The following is a 26,391-nucleotide window of genomic DNA, read 5'->3' on the forward strand; positions in this document are numbered from 1 at the left end:
GAACACCCCCTAGGAGGGAGCCCGAATGGGCAGATGGGATGACTTCAAGAGGACAGGCACTTGCCATAGACAAGCCTGGTAATCTAAGTGCAAGTCCTAGAATCCACAGGGGAAGGAGAAAATGACTCCTGAAAGCCGTGCTCTGACTTCCATGTGGGTGCTGAGGCACACGCACGCGTGCACACACACTCACACACATGCACATACACGCACACACTCTCACACACGCACACACACATGCACACTCACACACATGCATGTGCATGTGCACACACACGCACACACATTCACACACACACAAACACTCACACACACATGCATACGCATGCACACACTCTCACACGCGTGCACAAACACTCATATACACACACAAAAACCAAGTAGGTGACCCACATATGTGAAGGAAGTCATGGGAGGGGAGCCCTGCCTACTGGCGGGGGGCTGTACAGAGAGACAAACAAGTCTACTAGAGCAGCAGAGAACTAGCTGAAGAGTTAAGGGGACATGAATTCACAGGTGCACCCTAAGTTCGCTCTGGACCAGGTGCCCTGTGTCCAGGACTGCACTTGGGGAGGTCTGTCCTTGGTCAGGGCCCTGCTCAGTCCCATCCACACTGAAGCATCGTCCTTTGGGAGGGCCTGAAGGCCTAGAACGACTCACTCCCATTCACCTTCTGTTTGGGGGACTCCAGTGCAGCCCACTGACACAGCAGAGCGGTGGCCACCACCTCTCTGAGCACACCTGTTAATTGGTCTCCCTCCACCCTGCCCCTGGTGGACTGAGACGATGTCTCTCTTCCCCAACTGGTACAAAGTACCGCTGGAGCCAAGCTGCCCTCTCCCTTTCCCGGTATTTATATTTCACGACTTCTCTGGGTTACAGGAGGTAATTAACTGTTTTGGTTTAAAAGCCCTCCTGCTGGGTCACAGTCTGCGTGGGAGAATCAAAGTAAACAAGCAAAAGGGAACCGTGTCATCAAAGGCCTGCGTACCTTCCTTTCTTCATTCTGAGGAGGGAACCGCGGCATTTGCTGCAGATCGCCAGTCGGGGCAGGAGCCCGGTGCTTCCGTTCTTTTTCATGGTAAACCAAGAGTGATCGGTTCATAATTTAATGAGGCAGGCTTACCGAGGGTCCAAACACGGCAGAGATAACAGGCACATCACCTGTGCCCTGCCTGAACAGTTGTAAGTGATGCTGGCAACACATTCTGTCAGGTGACCTCCTCCAGCTACACTGTGGGAGGAGGATTAAACGTCTCCTCTCCGTGTGCACATCAAGAACCAGTTATGGGCGCCTGGCTCATTTGATAGACGTGTTTGCCTAGCATTGCTGAGGTCCTGACTCCAACCTTCACACACTGGGTGTGGTGGGGTTCACGGGTAATCCCAGCTGTCAGGAGGCACACAGGAAAGGTCGGAAGTTCAAGGTCATCCTAAGCCACACAGCAAGTTTCTTGCCAATTTGAGTTACATGAGATTCTGGGTTTTTGTTTGTTTTAGGGTTTCTCTGTGTAGTCCTGGCTGTCCTGGTACTCACTCTGTAAATCAAGCTGTATTCGAACTCACAGACATCCACCTGCTTCTGCCCCCTGAGAGCTGGGATTAAAGATGTGCACCACCACCAACCAGTTTGAGGCCAGCCTGGTCTACAGAGGGAGTTCCAGGACAGCCAGGTCTACACAGAAAAATCATCCAACCAACCAAATTTTAAAAATCTATTTATTGTGATTGTGTGTATGTGCATGATGGGATGGAGCTGTTTCTCCCCTTCAACCAGGTCCCCAGGTTCATGCAAGTACCATCTTGCCAGCCCAAGAACAATTTTTTTTATTATTATTATTAAAGTCTAGTTTACTTCTATATAGGAAGACATGATTCTCTACCCATCACCAAGGCTTGGAGGCATACTGGGCCACATTTTTCTCTGGCTGTCCATGGTGGGTTATGAACAAACAATGACACTGGGGTTAGAAAATCCTGTCTCTATGTCAGTCACTTCAGCAACACCTCAGGTGCCAACACAAAGAAACCGGAGTCCATCAGTAGGGAGTTACAGCACTATACCGGGAGGACTAAAAACGCCCGGCGACTTGGCACAACCAGCCATGCCACGAAGCAAAGCCGGCTAAGCTCACTGCGGTGACTTGCTCCCAACTCCCTCTCTTCCCTAGCGGAACACCGGGCGACAACGATTCGAGTCTGTTAGTCATTTGTCTTCCTAGCAGCCAGGAAGGAAGAAAATTTGGTAGAGCAACAATGTGGGCATCAGCAGAAGCCACAGGAGAACAGCTGTTTCTACCGGTGCGCTAAACTGGCCCGTGACTCTCCCGAGCAGCTGCTCACACGGGCTAGGCTTTAGAGCTAAAAATAAATTAATACAAAAGACAAACAAAACAAACAAACAAAAAACACTGCCCCCCACAAACAAACAAACAAAAACTTCCAGACAAGAGTGTCTGAGATAGAGTCTCACGTATCCAGACTGGTCTCAAGCTTCCTGTGTAAGGGAGAGTGACTTTCAACACCCTGCTTCCCAAGAGTTTGGGTATCACAGGTTCAGTACTTTCTGAACGTTAGACAAGCAGTCAATTAACCATGCTAGCTCAGGGCCTTTGAAACCTGGTCATGCTGGAGAGCCTTGGATGCTTTGGAATTCACTACATAGCCTGGACTCAAAACTGTGGCGATCCTTTCCTAACTGCCTCTGGAAAACTGGGACTGCAAGCCTACGCCACCACACCTGGCTTACTTTGGCCCTTTCACATGACAAATGTACAGGCATTTAAACATTTTTACATTTATTTAACATGCACACTTGTCTGTGTGTGAGCAAGTGTGGGTGCCTTGACATGGTCGTCAGAGGACAAACTGAGGGATTTGGTCCTCTGCATCATACAACTTTGAGGGTCAGACTCAGGTCATCAGGCTTGACAGCGATCCAACAACTTACCTGCTGAGCCATCTTACTAACCAAATACTTCAGAGGGTCTTACCCTCTTGTAGAATAAATTGATAGGTATTTTAAAGGGTTGTACTTTTCCATCTCATTCATATATTTTTTTCTTAAAATCAACCAGATGAAAATTAATAGAGGATGGATGATGGTGGTGACCTGTAAATCCTTTTTGTTCATTTGCTCGTTTTTGGTTTTCGAGACAGGGTTTCCTTTGTAGCCCTGGCTGTCCTGGAACTCCTCCGTAGACCAGACAGGCCTCAAACTTGGAGATCTGCCTGCCTCTGCCTCTGGGATTAAAGGTGTGCATCACCTCGTTTTTGTTTTGTTTTTCAAGTATTTCCAGACTGGTCTCTAACTCACCACACGGGGCTATACAGCCAAGGACAAGGATGACCATAAACACCTTATTCATGGATGACCATGAACTCCTCCCTTCATTTCTGCAGTGCTGGCTGGGAGAACTTGCCCCGATTTAGGCGGAGCTGGGGATCTAGCCCAAACATGCTGGGGCAAGCAGGGAGGGTACCAACTGGGCTATATGCCTGGCTCTCCAAAAATAATTTATTTGTAAAAAATTTACATTTATCTATCTGTATATGGGAGTGGGGGAGCTCGAGTGTGCCACAGCCTGAATGTAGAGAGCTGGTTCTCTCCTTCCATTACATAGATTCCAGGGATCCAACTCAGGCCGTGGTGGGAAGCGCCTGAACCCAATGAACCATCTCTCTATATCTGCTTCATTTTTTTTTCCTTAAAGAAGGGGGAAACTTTGCTAACTGTGGTCTGGTCACCACAGAGGGCTGTTCTCTGGGACCACCTACACAGGCAGCCGCTTTGCTTCCTAGTCTGCAAATGGGTATTGTAGAGGTGGCAAGAGCCACGTCACTGAGTGCACCAACTCCCACGCACGGGATCGTCTCTAATTAACCCCCCCCACACACACACACACCTGCCACCGTGAATGCTAACAAAACAATAGCGGGCTGGCAGTGCTGTTGGTGTTGGTTTCCCCCTTGCTTTCCACCTTTCCTGTGCCAGCCCTTCTCATCCACTTCTCGGCAGCTTTGCTCCCTCGCTGGTGCCAGGCAGGCAGGCATACTGCGCAACCACTTGGGTTTTCTTTCCTCTTTCTGCGCCCAGTAAATTTTCATAAAGCGTTTAACGTGCGAACAAGCAGGTTAATTTCCCGAGTGGCGAACTCAGAGCTCGGCACCACTGCCGCGATTTGGCTTCTGAGGCCAGGGCCTCGTCCCCAGCAGCCAGAAACCTTGCCAGATCCTTCTCTGAACAGCCCCAGGTGCGATTTAGCAGAACAGATTGTGCGGACGCTGGATGGCCCGTGTCACAATAAAACGGTGTCCTTTCTTCCTGTGAGAAGAAGATGGGGGCCTCTTGGGCGGCAGTTCTGCCAGCAGAGGCCCTTGGACATGTCGGACAGGGGAAAGGCATCCCATCTGGCCACACACACCTGGCCTCAAGAACATCAAAGTCCTAACAACATCAGAGGTCCGCACTAGCCTCTGCCATATCGCGTCGTTTTCTCTAACTGTAAGTGGAGTAGGAAACACAACGGTTTACATTAATATGCAAAAGATGGAATAATCACAAAGAAAACCGCAAACTCTTTGAGACTGGTCTCTAATATACACCTAGCTGGACTCTGCATCACACCTTGATGGGAAGTGACCTGTGAGGCGGACAGTGACACTGTTTTGACATTTAGATGTTGGCTCGCCCAGCAACGGCCAGGCTGCTGGAGGAAGATGCTGTGGAGAGAAGCCAGGCTTCACAGCTAGCCGTGCAAAGCTCAGAGATGAGAACAGCCTGTTCCCCGATGAGAGTAAGATTAGTGAATCTTAGAAAAGACCAGACTGGAAGCCAAAGTCCCCAGTGACAGCGACTTTACCCTTAGTGATAAACAACTAATAAATAGAACAGTGAAGTCCCCATGTCCACGGCTCTGGAATAAAACATGCAGATGCTTTTTAACTTATGATGGGGTTCAACCCTTAAACAGATAAGTTAAAAAGGTCAGATACTTGGGAGGCTGAGGCAAGAATGATGTCAGGAGTTCGAGGCCAACCTGGGTTATAAAGTGGGGCACTACACTAAATAAGTAGTCTTACGTAAAAAATGCAATTCCTAGGTCTAACCTACAGACCATCCTATTCCAGGAGCATGGCATGCTGTAGAGTTGGCTGTTTCCTCTGAGGGTCATAAGACCGACCAGAAACTGTTCTTACTGTCTTCCTAGCAGTCCTGGAGAAGAGTCAGTGCATACTTGATTATCCATAGCTACCTCAAAACAGAGAGGTTCTGGGAACTGAACGCAGGTCATCAGGCTGGGTGGCAACTGCTTCTACACACTGAGCCAGTTTGAACGTACAGGTATGCTCAGGACACACGGCAGTAGTGGCACAGGGCGCCGAGCCAGTGTGAACGTACAGTTATGCTCGGGACACATGGCGGTAGCGGCACAGGGTGCTTGCTCACGTCTAGGCAGATGAGAGCGCAGAGGAAGAGGCATGTTCAAATGGCCTCATCTTTGTTTTTAAAATTCAGTCTGGGACCTCAGCCTGGAGTAGGAAGGCATGCAGGCTGGTGTGGAAGACTGGTAACTGGAGTTCCATCCTCACCGCCACAAAACGCTGGGCATGATGGTTTCATGTGAACTTCATACAAGCTAGAATCATCATAGAAAGGGGAGCCTCAGTTGAGAAATGCCTCCATAAGATCAGGCTGTAGACAAGACATTTTATTTAAGGCAAGGTAGGGCATTTTACTAATTAGTGATTGACGTGGGAGGGCTGGCCAGCCCATTGTGGGCGGTGCCATTCCTGGGCAAGACAAGAGGAGCAAGCCAGTAAGCAGCACCCTTCACGGCCTCTGCTTCAGCTCCTGCCTCCAGGTTCCTGCCCTGTCTGAGTTACTGTCCTGACTTCCTTTCATGATCAACTGTGATATGGAAATATAAGCCAAACAGATCCTTTCTTTCCCCAAGTTGTTTCGGCCAAGGCATTTCATCACAGCAATAGAAACCCTAACTAAGACAGTGGTATATGCCTGTAATCCCAGTGCTCTGGAAGTAGAGACAGGATGACCAGAGATATTCAAGGTCATCCTCGGCTATATAGAGTAAATTTGAGATCCAGTGTCAAAAAGGGAGGGGTAACAACAGAGTTTGATGCAGGTAATGGTAAAGTTTGATAAAAGTACTTAATATTTGTTATAGTTAATATATATACATAATTTAAATACATATAATAAGGTTTTTTTTTTCAAAGCTGTGCAAATTTGAACAACCATCTTCTGGTGCCCACCCAATTGGGGTGGGGTCTAGGCTCATACTAGCAGGACCACAACAATCTCACTCCAGAACCATGACCTCAGTGGGAGTGAAGCATGTAGTTCTAGCATCCTCGATGTCCAACGTCCAGCCCAAAGGAAAGGCCGGACAGGGAGCTCTCCTGGAATTGAGATGCAACCCTAGAAGAGGCCAATCTACTCAGAGAGCCCCATGGGTATGACTCAGTATAAACGTCCCTCAAACTTGGCATGGTGGCATTTAAGTAAAGAGCAGATGGGTGGGTGAGGTGGCTCAGTGGATAAAGGCACAGGCAGGCAAGTCTGATAACCCGTTTGATCCCTAGGACCCCCACATAGTGGCAAGAGAGAACTCACTCAAACAAATGTCCTAGCAAGCATGCATGTGTGCACTCTCGAGTATATACATTCAGCAAACAAGTTATTTAAAGAAGGAAAAAAGGGGGGGAAAGGAACAGAAATTGGAAGGCAATTATCACTTTTGTCCTTTCTCCCTAAAGCGGCTCCCTATAGCTGAAGGACAAGGTTGTCCTGACCCTCGAAGACTCAGCGAAAGAAGGATCGGAATGATAAGTCTTGCTAAGTTTCTTGCTTATTCTTATTAGTCAGTCCCTTTGTTCATTGTACTTCTGCGTGGCTGTCCACTTGGCATCAAACCCAAGCTGAAAGCAAAATCTTTCCCGCTTCTTTAGATTTAATTAATGATGTTTCCCTTAACTGTTAGTATTAGGTGTCAACTTGATGGAATATTGCTGTGGGAAATGCTCTTGTACACTGTAAAGATTTGAAACTCATATTGGTTTAATAAAATGCTGATTGGCCAATAGCCAGGCAGGAAGTATAGGCATGGCAACCAGACTGAGAGAATTCTGAGAAGAGGAAAGGCAGAGTCTGGTCATCAACCAGAATCAAAGAAAGAAAGATGATAATGCCTCACTGATAAAAGGTACCAAGCCATTTGACTAACATAGACAAGAATCATGAGTTAATTTAAGTTGCAAGAGCTAATTCATAATAAGCCTGAGCTAATAGGTCAACCAATTTATAATTAATATAAGCCTCTGTGTGTTTTGTTGGAACTAAATGGCTGCAGGACCAGGCAGGACAGAAACTTCCATCTACAGAATACACAATTACCTGGAGATGGTCCTCTGGGCATGTCTATGAGAGATTATCTTGTCTGGGACCCTGGACTTTATGAATGGAGAAAGGAGGCTAAGCAGCAATGAGTATTCATCGCTCTCTGCTTCTTGGCTGTGGTTGTGATTGTGATCATCTCTCTCAAGCTCCTGCTGCCTTGACATCCCCACCATGATGGCCTGAATTGTGAGACTGAACTTGGACCTCACCAAACAGCTAGACTGGCTGACCAGCCATCTCCAGGGACCTACCTGTCTCTACCCTTACTCTCTTCCATTTCCACCATGGTTTTCTGCTCTGGCACAGGGAATATAGCTGTGTGCTGCCACAATGGGTGCTGAGGATCTACACTCAAGGCCCCATGCTTGCTCAGCAACCACTTTCCTGACTGAACTGATTTCTCAGACCTGGCCTTGAGCTCCTAATTCTCCTGCTTGTCCCAAATGTTGAGAATAAAGGTGCCTCACCACACCCTCCTCCTCCTCCTCCTTTCTCACTAACAGATTTGATATGAGATAGCCCAAATTAAGTATGTCATTCATAAGGACCCACTATTAACATTTTTCTCTCATTCCATTACTACCAGAAATCAATGGCTATCACAATATCCAAGGTCACAAATCTGGTTATGACTAGTGGCAAAGGCTGGCCTCTTTGACTAGTTCAAGACAAATTCAGAGGGTCAGTTGGACTATAACTTCAGGACTCTAGAGCCCTGTCTGACCATCATATTTCTTTCTAGGTCATTTCCCAGATTATGTTGAATTCTGAACACATTTGCTCAAATCCACACCCAATATAAATTGTCTACATAAATCTTTTCCATCTATCCCAACATCTATTGACATAATCCTCCATTGTGTTGGCTTCTTCTATTTGAGGAGCAACTGGTAAGCATTTTTTAAGTGTTTGCTTCATCAAGCTGATACTAAGAAAAAGAAGTAATTACACATAAGAGTAGAGCCTGAAGTAAATTCTTTTACTGGAGATAATCCAAGGATACGGAAGGCTGGGCCAGGTGTGGCAGATAAGAACTGTAATCCTAGCACCCAGGAGGCAGGGCCAAGAGGTTCTGCTGCAGCTTCAAGGCCAGAATGTTTTAAGTAGTGAGTTCAAGGCCCAGCCAGGGATACAGAGCAAGACCTTATTTCAGAATACTCCCTGCCCCCACAAACAAAAACTTAAGGAAGGAGGAATAAATGATGGGTACCCTAGAAAGGTAGCTCTGCTAGGAAGAATTGAGAATGATATTGGGGCCGGGAAAATGGAACAGAGATAAAAATGTCTGTTGCAGTAAACAAGCCTAATAGCACAAGTCCATCCAACTCACACTGGAAAAAAAAATGAGCAAGCGTGGTGGTGCACACCTTTAAACTCAGCACTTGAGAGGCAGAGACAGGGGGATTGCTGGGAGTCTGAAGTCAGCCTGGTCTCCAGGACAGTAAGAGCTACATAGTTAGACCCTGTCTCAAAAAAAAAAAAAAAAAAAAAAAAAGTTGGCTGGGAGTGGAGGCACATGCCTTTGATCCCAGATCTCAGGAGGCAGAAGAGTTCACAGTCTAGGGGTCTATATAGTGAAACTAACTGCAACCAAACTTCTTTAAAGCAAGCCTTCAGGTGTATTTTTGTATCTGCCTTCGCTTTGCTGGGGGCACTTGTCTGTCTCTTGGTGATCTACACTCATTGGTCCAACCAGCCTTTGCTGCATCTTCTACATAATCCAGAAGGTTGAGACCTTCTATTTGTGTCATTCCCAGAGGAAACATTATTTCTAGGAATGCCTTGCCTACCATCCCTTCTCAGACAGCCTATTCTACCACAGTTAAAACATTTGGTATTTTAATGTCTCTTCATACCTTTGGAAATTGCTTCTCTTACGCAAGCCTCAGTATTAGAGTCAAATGATTTGACACTGGCTGTGTGCAGGATCCATTCATCCATTGGTGCTGATCTGACTTTTAAAGGTGCAAGTATCTTTTTGCCTTCTAGGTTGGCATTTTCAGAAGCCAGAGATTCAATAAGTACTCGTCTAGCTTCTGAATCTGTTACCCCTATTTTTTTAAATAAATTATTACATATACAGTATTCTGCCTGCACCCAGTCTTAAAACAAGAGTAAACATTATAGGTGACAGGGGAAGGCAGAGATTTGTTCAAAAGCATGCAGGTCATCTAGCTTAGAGTAGGCAGCACAAACAGCAGAAACAATGACTCCAGTCCATCTCCGACTTAAGGTCAGGGAGTTCAAACTTTTTCTTGTTCCTCAAGGATAAATAACAGGACGTTTGGCCAAAGTGTGGTTACTGGATGTTTTCAGAAGTAAGGAGGTGATTATTTGTCCTTTGAACCATGGTAAGGAAGTCTTTTGCCCTCCCCTATTTGCTTTGGATTAAAAAGGGCTATAAGAAATACATTTAGGGCTGCTTCAGTATTCACTGAGAGCTTTCCAGAGTTTATCTTCTTTCTTTCTTAATCCTCACTCTCCTATTCAGGTGCTGCCTGACAGGCTAACTGATCCCAACAAAGTCGAAGGTGAGAACAATTCTGGGGCAATGCTGTAGACAATCCTTTTGCTCACTGTGAATATGCATTGCTCTCCATGGTTTAATAAAGGGCCAACTGGCCGATGGCTGGGCAGGAAGAGGTTAAGTGTGAGAGCCAGACGGAGAGAACACTGGGGAGAAGACAGGCAGAGTCATTGGCCAGACACAGAGGAAGCAGGAGATGAACATGCCGTGCTGAAAAGGGTGCCGCTACAGGGAAGAGCACACACAAGAAGTATGGGTTAATTTAAGTTGTAAGAGCTAGTTAGTAACAAGCCTAAGCTATCAGCCAAGGATTTATAATTAATTAAAAAGTCTCCACATCAGTTACTGGGGAGCCAGCAGTCCCAAAGGAAAACCCCACCTACACAGTTCCTGAAGGTTGTCCTGGAACTTCTGCCACACTCACACTGTAGAAATCATTCCTGCAATCACACACATACACACAGAGAGAAAGAGGAGACAGACAGACAGACAGGGAAGACAGACAAGAGGCAAATACTTCCACAGATAGAAGTCAGCCATCAAAAAAAAAATGTTTACATGCTAAAATTGGATTGTGAAAGAAAAGACCACAATTTGTTGTTACTTAAAAACCACTCATTTGGAAAGAAATGATCCAATATTGTCATAAACACTGTGATGATAAGCTGCTTAGCCTCCACTGTGAGCTACAAGCTGATGCACACCATACTCTGAAACCAAAACAGGGGCTGGAGAGGGGCGTGGCAGTTAAGGGCACTTGCTGCTCCTGTAGAGGACCCAGGCTTGATTTCCATGTTTGGGGGCTCACGACTGCCTGGAACTCCAGTTCCAGAGTATTCAACACCTTCGGCCTTTGCAGGTACCCACATTCATGAGTATACACACATAAATATATAAAAATAAAATATTTAAAACTGAAATGGAAGGCATGCAGGGAGGGCGCTCTTCTAAACACGTGCTGAAAGCTCTGAGAACAGGCAAATATATTCTAAATATGCCACAAGATTGCCCAGTGAAACTGAGACACCTAAAAGGATGAGGGTGACTAAGAATGGGGCTGGAGAGATGGCTCAGCAGGTAAGAGCACTGGCTGCTCTTCCAGAGGACCCAGGTTCAATTCCCAGCACCCACTGGTACCTAACAGCCAGCCACCTGTAACTCCCAGTTTCAGGAGATTTGATACCTTTCTGGGTCTCTGAGGAACCAGTCATGCACATGGAACATATATAGACACATTCAGACAAAACACTCATACACACATACACGCACGCACGCGCACACACACACACACGCACACACACACAAAGAAAAACCCAAAAAAACAAAAATAAACAGTTTTTAATAAGGATCTTGCACAGAAACCAAGTCATCAAAATAAAGTTATTGACAAAATATTAAAACAAAGCTCCTTATGCTGATAGTGGGGTGGTTCTATACAAACAAAAGAAACAAACAAAAAAAAAAGCTTTTTATCAAGAGATCCATAAATCTCATATTTGCATTCGATAATATCAGTGTTTTAGAGGTATGTTTTTGTTTTTAGTATTCTTAAGGCCAACTATGATGCCAATAGGAAAAGAGAGACTTGGAGCTTTGAAGGAAAGCTACCTATCTTCTGATAGGAATATCATCACTATACATCACTCATCTGTATTAGTCTCCCACGGCTGCCAAGCAGGATGTCCTGAGTTCAATCCCTGGGACCCACATGATGGAAAGACAGACCTGACTCCTGCCAGTTGTCACCTGGCTTCCACAGAAGCACATGCACACCTTCCCAGCCCACCCCACCCCTAATAAATAAAAGGTAATATTGAAAGTTTTAAAGAACAAGGAATTTACTCTCATGGTTCCGCAGGCCAAAAGTTTGAGCTCTAGGTGTCCCCCTCCTCCCCAGAGAACCTCATGCCTTTTCCACAACTGAGCCATCTCTTAAGGCCCCTGGTCTTGAGACCTGGTCCTTCTGCCTCTATCTTCCAAGCTCTGGGATTATAATAAGCATGGACCGCCATGCCCAAAAGATCCGGTCATTTTTAAACAAGAAGATAAAAGTCCCAGGGAGATCAACAAAAGACTTGAAGTCATACTGAAGGCACAACCAGGACTAGAATCCAGGCCAATGGAAGTTCAGCCAAGTGCTTGTCCCATACCATGTGATATGTGGTACAGAAAGGAACACAAAGCCTGACCCTGGTAGACTTAGCATAACTCCTTGGTAATATCCAAGAAGATTGGTAACTCAAAGAGTAGGGTTGGTGACTGTTTGAGGGTTTCTATTGATGTGATAAAATATTATGGCCAAAAGCAACTTGGGGAGAAATGGGTTTATTCACCTTACAGCTTATAAGTCCATCACTGAGAAAAGTCATGGCAGGATTTCTAGGCAGGAACCTGGAGGCACTGAAGCAGAAGCCACTAGGTATAGACAGAAATTTCTGTCCCACCTAGTCCCACAGCAGTTCAGTGGCAAAGAAACACACAGAGGCTTATATTAATTATAAACGGGTTGGCCTATTAGCTCAGGCTTATTATTAGCTAGCTCTTACAACTTAAATTAACCCATAATTCTTATCTATGTTTAGCCATGTACCTTTTCTCAGTAAGGCATTCTCCTCTTGCTTCCTCTGTGTCTGGGTGGCAACTGACTCTCTGTCTTTCCTCTTCCCAGAATTCTCTTAGTCTGGTTGCCCTGCTTATACTTCCTGCCTGGCTACTGGCCAATCAATGTTTAAACCAATATGAGTGATAAATCTTTACAGTGTACAAGAACTTTATCCCACAGCAAACAGTAGAACTACTTACTAACCTTCTCTTGCCTGCTTTCTTATGCACCCCAGGACCACCTGCTCAGGAGTGGTACCACCCACAGTGAACCGGTTCCTCCCACATTAAGCCTCAATCAAGAAAATGTACCCCTGGGTTCAATCTGGTGGGAGTATTTCCACAATTGAGTTTCCATCTTCCAGTACAAGTGATGTTGGCTAAGTGTGAGTTCCCTGCACATGGCTCTCTGAACTCATGACGCTTGAGCACACTGATTAAATAGCATCTCTAACACTGCAGGGCTCTGGGCTGCTGTCACACTCAGGAGCTGACTGGAACTGAGGTCACTTTGTTCAGCTCTTGATTCTTCACTACACCCTTAGATGAAAGGAAGAGTAACTGAAACAAATGTCTGACTGTCATTTGAAGACCAAGTACCCCCTGGGCTGGAAAGCCGAGTCTCCTCATCTCCTAGACCTTGACTAAAATTGGGCAGGAACCGTTCCAACATCCACAACGATAGCCTTAGGAACAAACTTGATTTTGCTTAAAACTCATCACTGTCTAGGAAATGAAGTGTTATCTCTTAGGAGGAGTAAAGCCACCAGCCACCCACTCGGAGACGAGAGAGGCATTTTCTGGTTGACGCAGAGAGAGAGAGAGAGAGAGAGACCCAGATGGCGGATCCTTTTGGCATAGATTTCTCTGCTCAGGCTGTCTAATACGCTTCCTCACTGGGTTAATTCTGCTTGTATCAGAACCATCACGGAAGTTCGCTTGTTTGTGGGGAAAGACAAAAACTGAAAGGTTTTCATCTAAAGCAGTCCCGCCTTTCCCCTTAGGCTCCTTTAGGGTGCCCTGCTGACTAAAAGAGGTAACCAAAGTGACCTGATCCTCTGGTGTAAAAAGCCTTGTAACCAGGTCCTGTGAAGGAGTCAAGAGAACGCCTTCCTTGGGAACAGGACAGGGGCCTGCTATCTGGGCCAGAACTGATGCCTAATGAAAGGTTCGAAACTTATTTTTAAAACAGGTTTTGGCATGCAGGAGGGAGCATGTTGCATTACTGCCGGCTGCAGAGTGGGTCCCTCGGGCCCACCCTGTCTTCTTTCGTGAGGAATCCCTGCCAATCTAAGATCTGTGAACTGCTTCTGCCAGCCAATCTCTAATTTAGCATATGTACAGAGCCAGTTTTTGGACAGCACAACGGAGCCTGGCACCTCTGTAGTTAGCTCTCTGTCTCTGCAGCATTTCCAGTGAAACAGGAACAGCTAGCAGGATGGCAACAAAGCACAACATGAAAAAGGCTTTCTAAATCCACAGATAAACCCTGGGTATGTTTTATATACGTGTGCATGTGTCTGTGTGTCTCCCTCCTGCTTCCCAACATAAACTTCCCCCATGCCTTCCCTCGTGGTCTTTCATTTAGATTTTTCAATCTGGGATGTATTTAGCCAAAGCCAGCACCGACAAAGATAAAACCCTGCTCCCCACTGAGAACCTCTAATTTTTAAAATGTAAAAATGCTGCTCTTTACAGAACAGGGACATTTCCCTTCTAATGAGCTTCAAGATACACCAAATCGTTTGCAACTAGCAAATGACACCGTTTCGGGGTACTTACCAATAATCCCCATGCATGAAAAGCCAGTTTGGTGAGAGGCCTATGCTAGTGGAACCTACAGGTTGGGGACAAAATGGGGGCTGCTTCTGAGGGCACAGCTGTCACAGTCATGGGAAAATTTGCCATGATCTTCCCCCAGAAAACCCACATCTGTGGTTTGTTTGACGGGCTAGCTGAGAGTAAGGGACAGTTGGACTTTTTCTATGTACATATGAAATAAAATCACCGAGTTAAGGGGAAATAGAACCGTGCCAATTTCTCAAGCTGGTTTCTTCTAAAGCATGTGTTTGCCGAATTTGGACTATTTTGCTATGATCTCTACCCTCTTGCCCAACTGGCCATCACCAGTGCAGAGTAAGTGCACCTCCCCAAGGATGTCACCACCCCGACACCCACAGCTTCTGTTGGGACAATATGTCTGAGCCCTGCGTGGATCACTATAAATATTTCACAGTTATGGCTGGTGGCGAGCCTCGCACGTAACACAGAAGCCAGGCTTGATGGCTCGGCCCTGGTGTGGCCTCCCCAGGTGGCAGGGGCTGAGAGCAGAGTGGGCAGTGTGGTTGGCAGGGGGTGGAAGTACCTACTGCCAGTCATTCTGAGTAGCCCCCAGGCTGATTAGTGACAAAGGCTGTCAGGCTCCTGAGGGGAGGGCCTGGCCAGCTCCTTTCCACAGCAGGTATGATGGACATGGAGTCCTGAGGCGGAGACAGGGGACGAAGTGTTTGTGGCTATGCACTTCATCTGTGAGACCACCTGCCGAGTCTCACTGGAGAACCACCATTAAGGGATGTCTGATGGCACCAGGTTCTCCCACCCCTCAGGGGCTCCACCCAAGCCAGACAGGAAGGCTGGGCAGCAGTGCTGGGGATTAGAGGGGATCGATACGTGTATACGGAATACTGTCACGGACAATTGAAGAGACTCACACATCACCCCGCAGGGAACTGTTATGAACTGAAGTCCGTGGTCAATGACTCTCACGGAACCCCAGGTCCTGGCTAGTCTGCCTGGGTGTAGACCAAGACAAGCTCTGTGACATTTGTGATTATTAGCACGGCATTGTACAACACATGCTTCTAGGGCTGGTCTCCAAAATAAAAAAAAATAGCTATTAAATGTGGGATTCATCTCTGTATGCTGTGAATGTGTTTTGTTACCACTGGTTAATAAAGAAGCTGCTTTGGGCCTATGGAAGGGCAAAACAGAGCAAGGAGAAAATTTCAAGCAGAGATAGGGGAAAGAAGAAGGTGGTGTTAGAGAGAGACTCCATGTAGCTACCAAAGAAAAAAGATGCCTGCCCTGGAACCTTAGGGGTAAACCATGAGTCTCGTGGTAAAATACAAAATAATAGGAATGGGTTAAGATGTAAGAGTTAGTTAATAAATAGCCTGAGCTAATGACCCAAGCAGTTTTTTTAATATAGTTTCTGTGTGATTATTTCGGGTCTGGGTGACTGGGAAATGAAAGAGCAGCCTCCGCCTACAGAATAGCACACCAACATGAGGCAACTATGTGACTCTCCAGGCAGTGAGATGTCTCTGTCAATTCTAGAGTTTTGGAAGTTGTTTATGATGCACATTCAGTTAACTTAATTAATATTATATCCTTCTGGGGTTTGTTTTTGGAGGGGTTTCTCATGCAGCCAGGGTTGATGTTGAACTATATATGGAGGATGACCTGATCCTTCTTACTCTCCCAAAGGCTTCAGATTCTTCTTCTTCCTTTAAAAGATTTATTTATTTTATGTATATGAGTGCTCTATCTGCATGTACAACTACATGTCAGATCAGGATCCTACTACAGATGGTTGTGAGCCACCATGTGGTTGCTGGGAATTGAACTCAGGTCCTCTGGAAGAGCAGCTGGTGCTCTTAACTGCTGAGCCATCTCTCCAGCCCCCTAGACTCTTCCTTAGAGAGTGTCTTGCTATGCAATTCAGGCTGCCTGTGATTCCAAGCATACACTACCACATCACCACCCCCACACATGCTTGAACCATGAGAAGACCCTTCACTAAAAGTTCTCGTTTGCCAAACATGAGGACCTGAGTTCAGTTCCCTGGAACCCGTGTGGTAGGAGACACTGCTTGTAGATGCCTGCAAGTTGCCCTCTGACCTCCTGTGCTGGTTAGCTTTCTGCCAACGTGACACAAGCTAGAGTCTCAAATCTGTAGAGCTCTTTCTTGACTAGTGATTGATATGGCAGGGCTCAGTTCACCCAGGGTAGCACCAACCCTGGGCAAGTGATCCTGAATTACATACGAAGGCACGTTAAGCGAGCACTGAGCCAGCAATCAGCATTCCCACATGGCTTCTGCAATCAGCTCCGGTCTCCAGGTTACTGTGTCCAGGTTCCTGCTTCAGTTTCCTGTGCTGACATCTCCTGATGATGGGTGGTTATGTGGAAGTTGAAATGGAAGCCTAGAAAGTCCTCCACAGGTCACTGAGGTCCTTGTTTTATCAAAGAAACCCGAACAAGACACCTTCACATGACCTCCATGGCATGGACGTGCCTCACACACACACACACACACACACTAAATACAGGTCTTTTTTTTTTTTTTTTTTTTTTTTTTAGTACTTCAGTCTTATCAAGCTAAGCAAAAAGAGAGCAGTTAGGGTGTAATTTTGAGTTCACTTACAGGATTTATCATTCTGGTAACGCAGCTCATTTTTCCCAGAACTACTGTGTGTTGGGTTGAAATGTCTGGACAGCAGTGTTAATGAAGGCCCTCCAGGACAGTGCCACTGGGAGAGACATGGAGATCTGGGGGACTGGGAGAGATGGCACTGGCCATGATGGGATAGCATGCAAGCAAGGCTGGGAGGCTGGACACTGGGTGAGGGCAATCTCCTCTCCAAACTAACTAACTACTGGTGATCCCACCTACAAAACACTTATTACTGAAGACGAGAGTCTGGTAGACCGGTACCTGAACTTGGCCAGCCATCACAAGAGCGAACTTCCATACTAGCCAGGATCTAGCCTTCTCCCTTAGGGGTCTGTGGGTACTCCTGCTCCCCACACCAGCTGTGGATCTGTAAGGATTTATAGTCTCCCCCTGCCAGGAATACATCCGCATAGAATGCAGATGCTGAGCCCCTGTGGATGGTGAGCAGAAAGGGGGTGGGATGGAGGGAGTTAGTCCCATCTACTTCAGCGCTCCAGTCAGGTTCTTCTAGGGTGCCTGAGACACCATTTCAATTATAGCCAACAGATAGCAACCTATGCTCCCCCCAATTACGGCCACTCTCTCACCCACCTCTGTTTTTGAACATTCACCTAGTGTGCCTATGGAAGTGCTACTTCTCAACATGGGCTTGAACTCATGAACCAACATGGTGGCATGCTGAGCTAACAACAATCACAGATATTCACACCCCAGACTCAGAAAAGTCAATACCTCCCATCGCTAGGCATCTGACAAATCTTTCTGGTCATAATTGTACATTTATAGAATTAGTTAAACAAGAAATCATTTCTCATAGAACAGCAAGAATGCAGTTCTGTGGCACGGAGTTTGTTTAATGTGACCAAGGCCTTGGGTTCTCTTCACAGCACCACCACATGGCAGGGGAAGAGCTCAGCTAATAATGAGTAATGTCTTCATGGTCCCTTACTGACAGAGTACTTTCACGTACATTTATCTTTACCCCTGGAGCAGCCTTGGGAGACTGATGCTATATGGTCCTCACCTACAGATCAGGGCTCTAAGGGATGAGGAGACTTTCTTGCTGTCAGACTGACTTTGTCTCCAGCTCCCGGCTGGTCAGCCCACACTCCTCGGGGTCCATTGCTGGTGACCAGCTCCACCTGCCAAGCCTTACTGTATGGTGTTGTATAAAGGAAGTCACACAAATGTGTCCGTCTGATAAGGCACTAAAACATTTCTGCTTATGAAAAAGCTCTGTCAAGGCCGGGCGGTGGTGGCGCACGCCTTTAATCCCAGCACTTGGGAGGCAGAGGCAGGTGGATCTCTGTGAGTTCGAGACCAGCCTGGTCTACAAGAGCTAGTTCCGGGACAGGCTCCAAAAAAACCACAGAGAAACCCTGTCTCAAAAAAACCAAAAAAAAAAAAAAAAGAAAAGAAAAGAAAAAGCTCTATCAAAGGTGATACTCCTACACATGACCAGACATCCTCTCTCCCTTTTCTTTTCTTTTTTTTTTTTAAAGATTTATTTATTATGTATACAACATTCTGCCTTGATGTATGCCCGCACGCCAGAGGAGGGAGCCAGATCTCAGTACAGATGGTTGTGAGCCACCATGTGGTTGCTGGGAATTGAACTCAGGACCTCTGGAAGAGCAACCAGTGCACTTAACCTCTGAGCCATCTCTCCAGCCCCCTCTCTCTCCCTTTTCTTGCATTTTTCTTGAGTTCAGAGGGCTCTGTTTGAGTCTGTGGGAGGCCTGGGAGGAGGGGAGGATTGTGAATACATCCCATAACACAAAGACTTCCATTCCAATAAATAATTAGGAAGCCCATAACACAAAGACTTCCATTCCAATAAATAATTAGGAAGAAGTTCAAGGCTGCTTCCTCAGCTGATCCTCACCAGGTTAATCCGGGCCAACTCTGGATTAAACACTTCTGCTCAGTGGTTCTGACAGTCTCAGCCAGGCACACCCTGATGAAACTGGAGATGCAGAAAATGGTTTCTGATGGAGTGAGGAGATGTAATAGTTAGGGAGCAAGTCAACCAAGTGCTTGAACTTACCCGTGCAGACTGAGAGAAACGGGAAACAGAAAGAGGCAGGTGCACTCACATGAGTGTGAACACCCGTGAATGATGGGGGATGTGTGTGAATGCGTGGGAGAGAGCGTGCATGTATCTAAGTGATGTAAGTGGAAAGGCGGGACTGGGAAGATGCTAATTAATTAGACTTGAAGTTCTTGGCAGCAAGAGGTATGTTTATAAACAGATTTCACTGAAACATACCTTTCCAACTATTGACGATCTTATCTGCCAAAAATCATCTCTGGGATAATTACTCTGTGCTTGCTGCGGTCCAAAAGTGAGGAGAGAGATACTAGCAAGTAAATATAACACCCTCCACTCTACTATATAGCTCTGCACAGAGACAACACTTCCAGCACTCAGCTAATGAAATAAGGCCAACACAAAGTAATTGGTACAAGGGTTGGATGGCAGGATGTTAGTCATGGGCTTTGGGGCTGGAATCTCAGAAAACTCAGAGACAGAAGAAACAACAGAATCCTAATCAGTCAGGAATCCTTTACGAAGATAGAATCTATACTTCTGCAGATGGGTCAAATCATCACCCCGGGGCCCTTTGTGAGCAAGTGACTAGAGGGTGTACCCGATTAAAATGAGCGATCAAGCCACGCAAGGAAAAGACATGAGATCCAACAAACAAAAGCTCCAACTCTGAATAAGACCTAAGGACTTCCCTCGATGAAAAGAAGGAAAGCCAATCAGATAACAACTCATTGAGCAACCAGCTCAGATCACAGCAGAGAAAAGAACTGAGGAATTTATTGGTAATAACGTTTAGCACTGAAAAGAAATGATCTACGAAGACAGGGTGCGTGGGAGGGAGACACAGAGGAACCTTAAATGCGTATTGTAAAGTTAAAGAAATCACATGAAAATGCATTACATTATCTGTTTTAGCTTGATGACTTTAGAAAAGACAAAAATTATAGCCCTCAATGGTTGCTACAGGTGAGATTGTTTACATAGTTATGTTATGCAGTGACTATTAATATAACTATATATTAATATTCATATATGTGGAGGACGGTGGTAGGGAAAAGGGTAAGAGTTCACTCCTCTTCTTACAGAGATGGAAGTCAATGAGTATCTCAAGAAACAGGTGATTAATAGCGAGGACGTGCGTGAGTCCCCTCTGTGGGCACGAAGCTCTGCTGGCTAATTTTATGTGCTGGGTGAACTGGGCTAGGGGCCCAGATAGGTGGCGAAACTTTATTTCTAGGTGTGTCTCTGAAGGAAGCTTTGGAAGAGATTAGCATTTCTCTCAGCACTGTGGGTGGGCATCACCCAATCTGCTCAAGGCAGAGCGCAGATAAAATCGTGAATTACTCTCTCACACTCCCTCTCCTTCAGCCAGGACATCAGTCCTTTCCTGAACTGGCCATTGAAACTGCAGGTTCTCAGATGAGTCTGCCATGATTCTCTGGCCTTTGGGCTCTAACTGAATCACTCCAATGGTTTTGCTGAATTTTTAGTTCATAGACCCCGGATCACAGATTCTGTTAGCCTCTGTGATGCTCTGAGCCATTTCCCAAAAGTCTCTCCTACATAGCCTTAAATCTCAATCTCTCTCTCTCTCTCTCTCTCTCTCTCTCTCTCTCTCTCTCTCTCTCTCCCCCCTGTGTGTGTGTGTGTCTGTCTGTCTGACTGTCCCTGTCTGTATTCAGGCTGTCTGAGTCTGTTTCAGGGACCAGGCTTCCGGCAGATCGTCTTTTTAAGATTTATGTGTATGTGTGTGAGTATGTCACATGTATTCAGGTGCCTGAGAAGCCAGAGGGTATCAGATTCCCTGGAGCTGGAGTTACTGAAGACTGTGAGTTTGAGACCAGCCTAGTCTACAGATCAAGTTCCATGACAGCAAGGGCTACACAAACCCTATCATAAAAAACCAAAATAAAAACAAACAAAAATTCCTAATATTCTCAGTTCGAATAGTCTCTCTCACCCCCACATCCCCATAACATACATTAAAGATAAATAAACATTAAACAGACAAGCTCTACTTCCAAGAATGCTCAATATATTAATACAATCTGATTCTTTTTTAGGGAATGTACGGTCACAATGAAAACCATGCCTGGGAAGGAAATGGCCACCAAGGATAAAGCCAGGTTCCACAGCAACAGAAATTGGTGCAGTGCTGACTTGACTGAGGAAGAATAAGCACCTGCCTACATATCACACGGTCTTTATTTGCATCTCTGTGTTATGTGAATCTTTGCCTGAGCATCATCCCATTACCAGTAGGTAAGAGGAAAAGAAATCCTACCTATGGCCCTCAGACTCCCTACCAATTCCTGAGACATCTCAGCCAGTGGGAGTTAGGAAGGCCTGGGCGTTTGATCTTCCTTAGGGCCTGTCTAGTCTGGTCACTGCAATCAAATACCCGAGTCTAGAGGGCTTGGTAATGAAAAACATCAATTTCTCACAGTTTTGGAGGCTGGGAAATCTAAGACCAAAGTGGACCCATTCATTCCCTGGTTCAGGGATGGTGCCATCCCACTGTGTCCTCACAGAGCAGGGGGAGTAGGGAACACATTCTCAAGGGCTTCACCCTTGTGGTCTAGCAACCTCTCAAAGGCCACATCTCCAAATGCTGTCACACTGGATATTAGTTTCCCAACCCAAGGACTTTTAGGGTACAGACATTCAAAGCACAGCAGGTTCCTGCCCCCCAGCACTTCCTGCCCTAGCACAGCCAGCAAAACGAAAGGCAAAACCATATTAGAAGTCACTCCTGAAGATGCTGGGTGGGCATATGTGTATCTTTATCTCAGAGAGGCAGAGGCAGGTGGATCTCTGAAAGTTTATAGCCAGCTTGCTCTACATAGCAAGCCCCAGGCCAGTCAGAGAGCCCCTGTAAAAAAGAATGAAGATAAAAGTCAAGCATCCTCAAAACCATCTCTTCAGCCAGTCCTCCTCCCCACTTTTGCTTTTTATAACTGGGTCTCATGTAGCCCAGGATGGCTACAAACTCACAAAGTAGCCCAGGCTGACCTTGAGCTCCCAATCTTCTGCCAAGTACTAGGATTACAGGAATGTGCCACCACACCCAGCTTGATATTGGAATTCTTCAAGAAGAAAGTGTCTTTTTAAAAACTCATTTTAACAATCACTTTTGACATTATTAAATTAAAAAGTTCAGGCAGCGGTGGCGCACGCCTTTAATCCCAGTACTTGGGAGGCAGAGGTAGGCGGATCTCTGTGAGTTCGAGACCAGCCTGGTCTACAAGAGCTAGTTCCAGGACAGGCTCCAAAGCCACAGAGAAACCCAGTCTCGAAAAACCAAAAAAAAAAAAAAAAAAAAAAGATAAATTAAAAAGTTAAGAGTGGAAAGAATTGCCTTCTGAGTAGTTAAAATCAAAACCAACCAGTGTGGGCTACTACATATCTTGGGGTAGACCAGGGTAAACTAAAAGATGGTGGGACCAACTCTGCTATAGTTGTGCTGTGGTTTGAATATTTGTGTCCTTCCCAAATCCATGAGCTGAAACCTCATATCCGGTGTGATAGCATTTGGAGGTGTGGCCTCTGAGAAGTGACGAGGTCATGAGGGTGGGACACTTATGAATAAAGTTGGTGTCCTTATAAAACAGACCCCAAAGAGTTCTCAGAGCAAGACACAGAAAATCTCTTTTCTCCGCAAAGCAAAGTAGTTAGAATGGGCAGGTGCTAGCAGCTGAAGATGGAAAAGCTTGGGATGCGGGGGTACTGTGGTCCATGGCGACAACACAAGTGCCTATTTGAGCAGTCTGTAGGGCTACCAAGTTTCCTCCAAAGGGTGGGAGACAATGGGGCAGCCCTGTCGCCCAGGTAATTCACAGTAAGACATGACATGTACTTTCTACATGCCAGGCACCATGTTGGTATTGTATGGACACCTGCTAATTGAATCTGCACACCTCCTGATTATGAAAAGCGTGTCACTATGCCCATTTCACAGAGGAGAATGCCCAGGAGCAGTCAAACGAGGCACAGAGATAGAACCTGAGTTTGTCTGGCTGGTTCTTATCCCTTCCCATCAGCCCATGACAATACTCCCCATGAGCACTGAAGATCTTAGCACCAACAACTGAGGGGACATAGTTTGTGATCAGCCAACAAAGGGCAATAAAGATCATGCCAGAAGTGCACAGCACTCTGTGATCTGACCTGGCTCCCTAAAGGTCAAGATATTTAACAAATAGGGGAGAAAAAAATATGATCATATTATTTCCCCAAACACACCCTGGGACACTACTCTTTTAAAAATACATTTTCGTACAGAATTTTAAGAAACTCTGCTGACTTTACCATTGCTAATCAAAAAGAAGAAACTACAGTCTTCTCTCTTAAGGTATAGACCAGCAAACAGACACACAGTTGGCCCCTTGCATAGAAAATGCTTGGGGTCACAATCTGGTCAGCCTGTTAGGCATGCAGGAAACAGAGATGACATAGTATGTCCTTCTATATATGTACTGCTTTTATTGGTTAATGAATAAAGCTGCTTTGGCCTATGGCAGGGCAGCATATAGCCAGGCTGAAAGAGATATAGAGAGAGTAGGTGGAATCAAAGAGATGCCATGTAGCTGCCAAAGGAGAAAGATACCAGAATCTTTCCAGTAGGCCACAGCCTCATGGTGATACATAGATTAATAGAAATGGGTTAATTTAAGATATAAGAGTTAGTTAATAAGAAACCTGAGATAATAGGCCAAACAGTATTGTAATTAATATAGTTTCTGTGTGATTATTCGGGTCTGGGCAGCCAACAAGCAGCCCTTGCTTACAAAATGGCACCCAACATGGGGCAGTATCTTAAAAGCTATTGGCTGAAGGAGTTCCCACAGCCAATCTAGTGGCATACAAAAGAGTTTCACAATAGCCCGGAATGGAATATAACAAAGGTTTATTTATTTGGGGATAAACCCACAGAAAGAGTAGCGATCCTCAGTCCTCTATGTGCACTGGGAATTGGAGCTGAATCCAGCAGCCGAGAGGCCTGTGCATGTTTTTCATCTGCATTTATAGTACATGAGACCACACCCAAAGTGGGCCGGTATCTTAAAGGCTATTGGCGAAAGGAGTTCCCTTAGCACAGAGCTGAGCTGATACCAGAAGAATCTGATGTCACAGCCTTGGCACAACAGGGACTCTCCTCCTCTCTGACCCCCCAAGGCAGTCACCATCCTTGGGTGCACTAACAGTAGCTATGCAAAGATCCGAGTCATCCCGTAGCTGGTGGCATGAGTCATGGGACCCCAACTGAGTGGCTTACATCATCCATCTCTTCACCACTGACATCAGTGGTGAGAGGAACTGGAAGAGCAGGCAGCAGTCACTCTGTCCAAGACTTACACAAGACTTGCCCACAAATAGCTGGGCATGGTGGCAAACACCTATAATCCCAGCACGTGAGAAACAGAGGCAGGTGGATCAGAGATGAAGGCCAGCTGGGTCTACCGAACAAATTCCAGAGCAGTCAGGGCTGCATAGAGAAAATCTGTCTCAAAAAAACAAAAACAAAGAAAAAGACTTGCCCATGAGCAATTAATCATGCCCAAGACCCCAGCTTTTTATGTGTGTGTGAGCACATGTGTGTATGGATGTATGTGCATGTGCGTGGAGGATTTAAGCCAACGCTTGTGTCTTCTCGTATTGCTCTCTAACCTTACATTTTGAGGCTGGGTCTCTCACTGGACCTGTGACTCACTGATTTGGTTAGATTAACTGGCTGGTAAACCCCGGAGATCCTCCTGTCTCCACTTCCTAGCATTGGGATTACATCACCACGCTCAGATTTTATTATATAGGTGTTGAGAATGGAACTCAGGTCTCCAAATTTGTGTGACAAGCACTTTATTGACTGAGCCCATCCTATGACAAGCTCCTTCTGATTCTTAAACCCCCAACGATTATTTTTCCATTGCTAGGGCTCAAACCCATGGCCTCATGGGTGCTAAGCATACACTCCATCACTAAGCTTCATGAGAAGCCACAGGCCCATGCCTTTTTCACCATATAGCATCTCCACTGAAATCTGTACTCAAAACCACAGGAAAAGCCAATTTCTACAATTCTGTAATCCCAAACCTCTGCACATTGGGCTATGAATTATTGCAGCAGTGCAAAGGGCTCTCGTTAGCTGTGGCTTCTCTAATAGATATAAGTCCTCAAACCTGTAACAACACAACAACATACCATACGATTTGGGGAGTCAGAACGGTGTGGAGTTTAGGAAGGTAACTGGAATCTCTTTCATGCCTTCTCTCCCCCCAAACCTGGGGCACTACACAGGATGATAGATCACACCATGAAGTCAGCAAAAGCTTCACACACTTTAGCTTGAGTTTTGCTGTCAGGTGCCAAGCCTATGGTACGAGTTCTGGTTTTCAGAGCTCGTTGGACTTGGAAATAGAAGCTGGAGTACTGTGGACTCACATCACCGCGAGAGGTTTGAAAGGACTCACCAGCCAGTGGGGCATCACCGCCTTGCCACTGAAAAGGTGTTTCTCCTCTACAGTTGTCTAGTGGCACTTCTGTTTCTCTGTAGGCTTCAGTGAGGCCTGTGGCCTCTCAGTTATATCCCAGATAACAAAACGTAACAGCCCCATGGAAACCCGGGTCTGGCCGAGGGCCTGTCTGTGCCAGGGATGTTTCAAAAAGAGTTCCAACTGGACCCCAGGGGGCAGCCCGCATCAAGGGCAGCTGGAAGGCCATGTGGGATAGACTGTGGCCTGTGCCCAGGGCTCTCAGGAATATCTTACAAACCAAGTGGAGAGTTGTGCCCCGGGTCCCAACAGGCACCTAATTTCGCCTGCCATTTCTAGTCTTTCCCTGGCTCCAGTCACTTCTCGGCTTCTTCTTTTGCCTCAGATGGGCAGGCTTCCAGAGCTGTCAGATTTTCTTCTGCCCAAGTTCACAGGGACATTGATTTTGGAGGAAGGGCCTGCCTTCCTCCCACCCGCGTCCTTGCCTGGCTCCTGGCTGAGCCTGGCCATTGCTACGGCATTGTCTGGTTCTATTAGTACTGCCTGGCTGAGACCTCCCTTCCCAGGTGGCCCTGGTGGCTCTGGCCTCCCTTACTTGGCATGTTGACATGCATTTTTGGTCTCCTAGGGTGAGACTGCTTACCTGGATAATGGGCGCTCGACCCCCTGCATCCCAAAGTGGACTTCTGTACCACAGCGGGACTTGCATCTGTTTTCACGGCTATCGCCAGGAGGGAGTCATAGCAATGTGACCTTGCTTGGATGACTTTGAGATTGATGGAAATCAAGGCACTTAAGGGGTTCTAATGGTTTTCAACATAGGGATCTTAGGGGGGTCTACTGTACCCA

The 26,391-nt window shown here is 46.2% G+C and overlaps 1 protein-coding gene across 2 annotated transcripts in view; it reads right to left on the minus strand.

The window, feature by feature from the left end:
* Positions 1-26,391, minus strand: part of Clybl (citramalyl-CoA lyase) — a 221,529-nt gene that overhangs the window by 36,290 nt on the left and 158,848 nt on the right. Inside the window, exon 1 of one of the 2 annotated variants that reach the window (XM_057785892.1) lies at positions 992-1,125. The exons of the other annotated variant lie outside the window; for it this stretch is intronic. Within the exon in view, the coding sequence (XP_057641875.1) occupies positions 992-1,105 (114 nt within the window). The 5' untranslated portion in view covers positions 1,106-1,125. Of the gene's footprint in view, positions 1-991; positions 1,126-26,391 lie in introns of those variants that run through there. 2 annotated transcript variants of the gene reach the window in all.

The sequence above is a fragment of the Chionomys nivalis genome, chromosome 12, assembly GCF_950005125.1.
Source record: "Chionomys nivalis chromosome 12, mChiNiv1.1, whole genome shotgun sequence".
Classification (NCBI taxonomy): Eukaryota; Metazoa; Chordata; class Mammalia; order Rodentia; family Cricetidae; genus Chionomys; species Chionomys nivalis.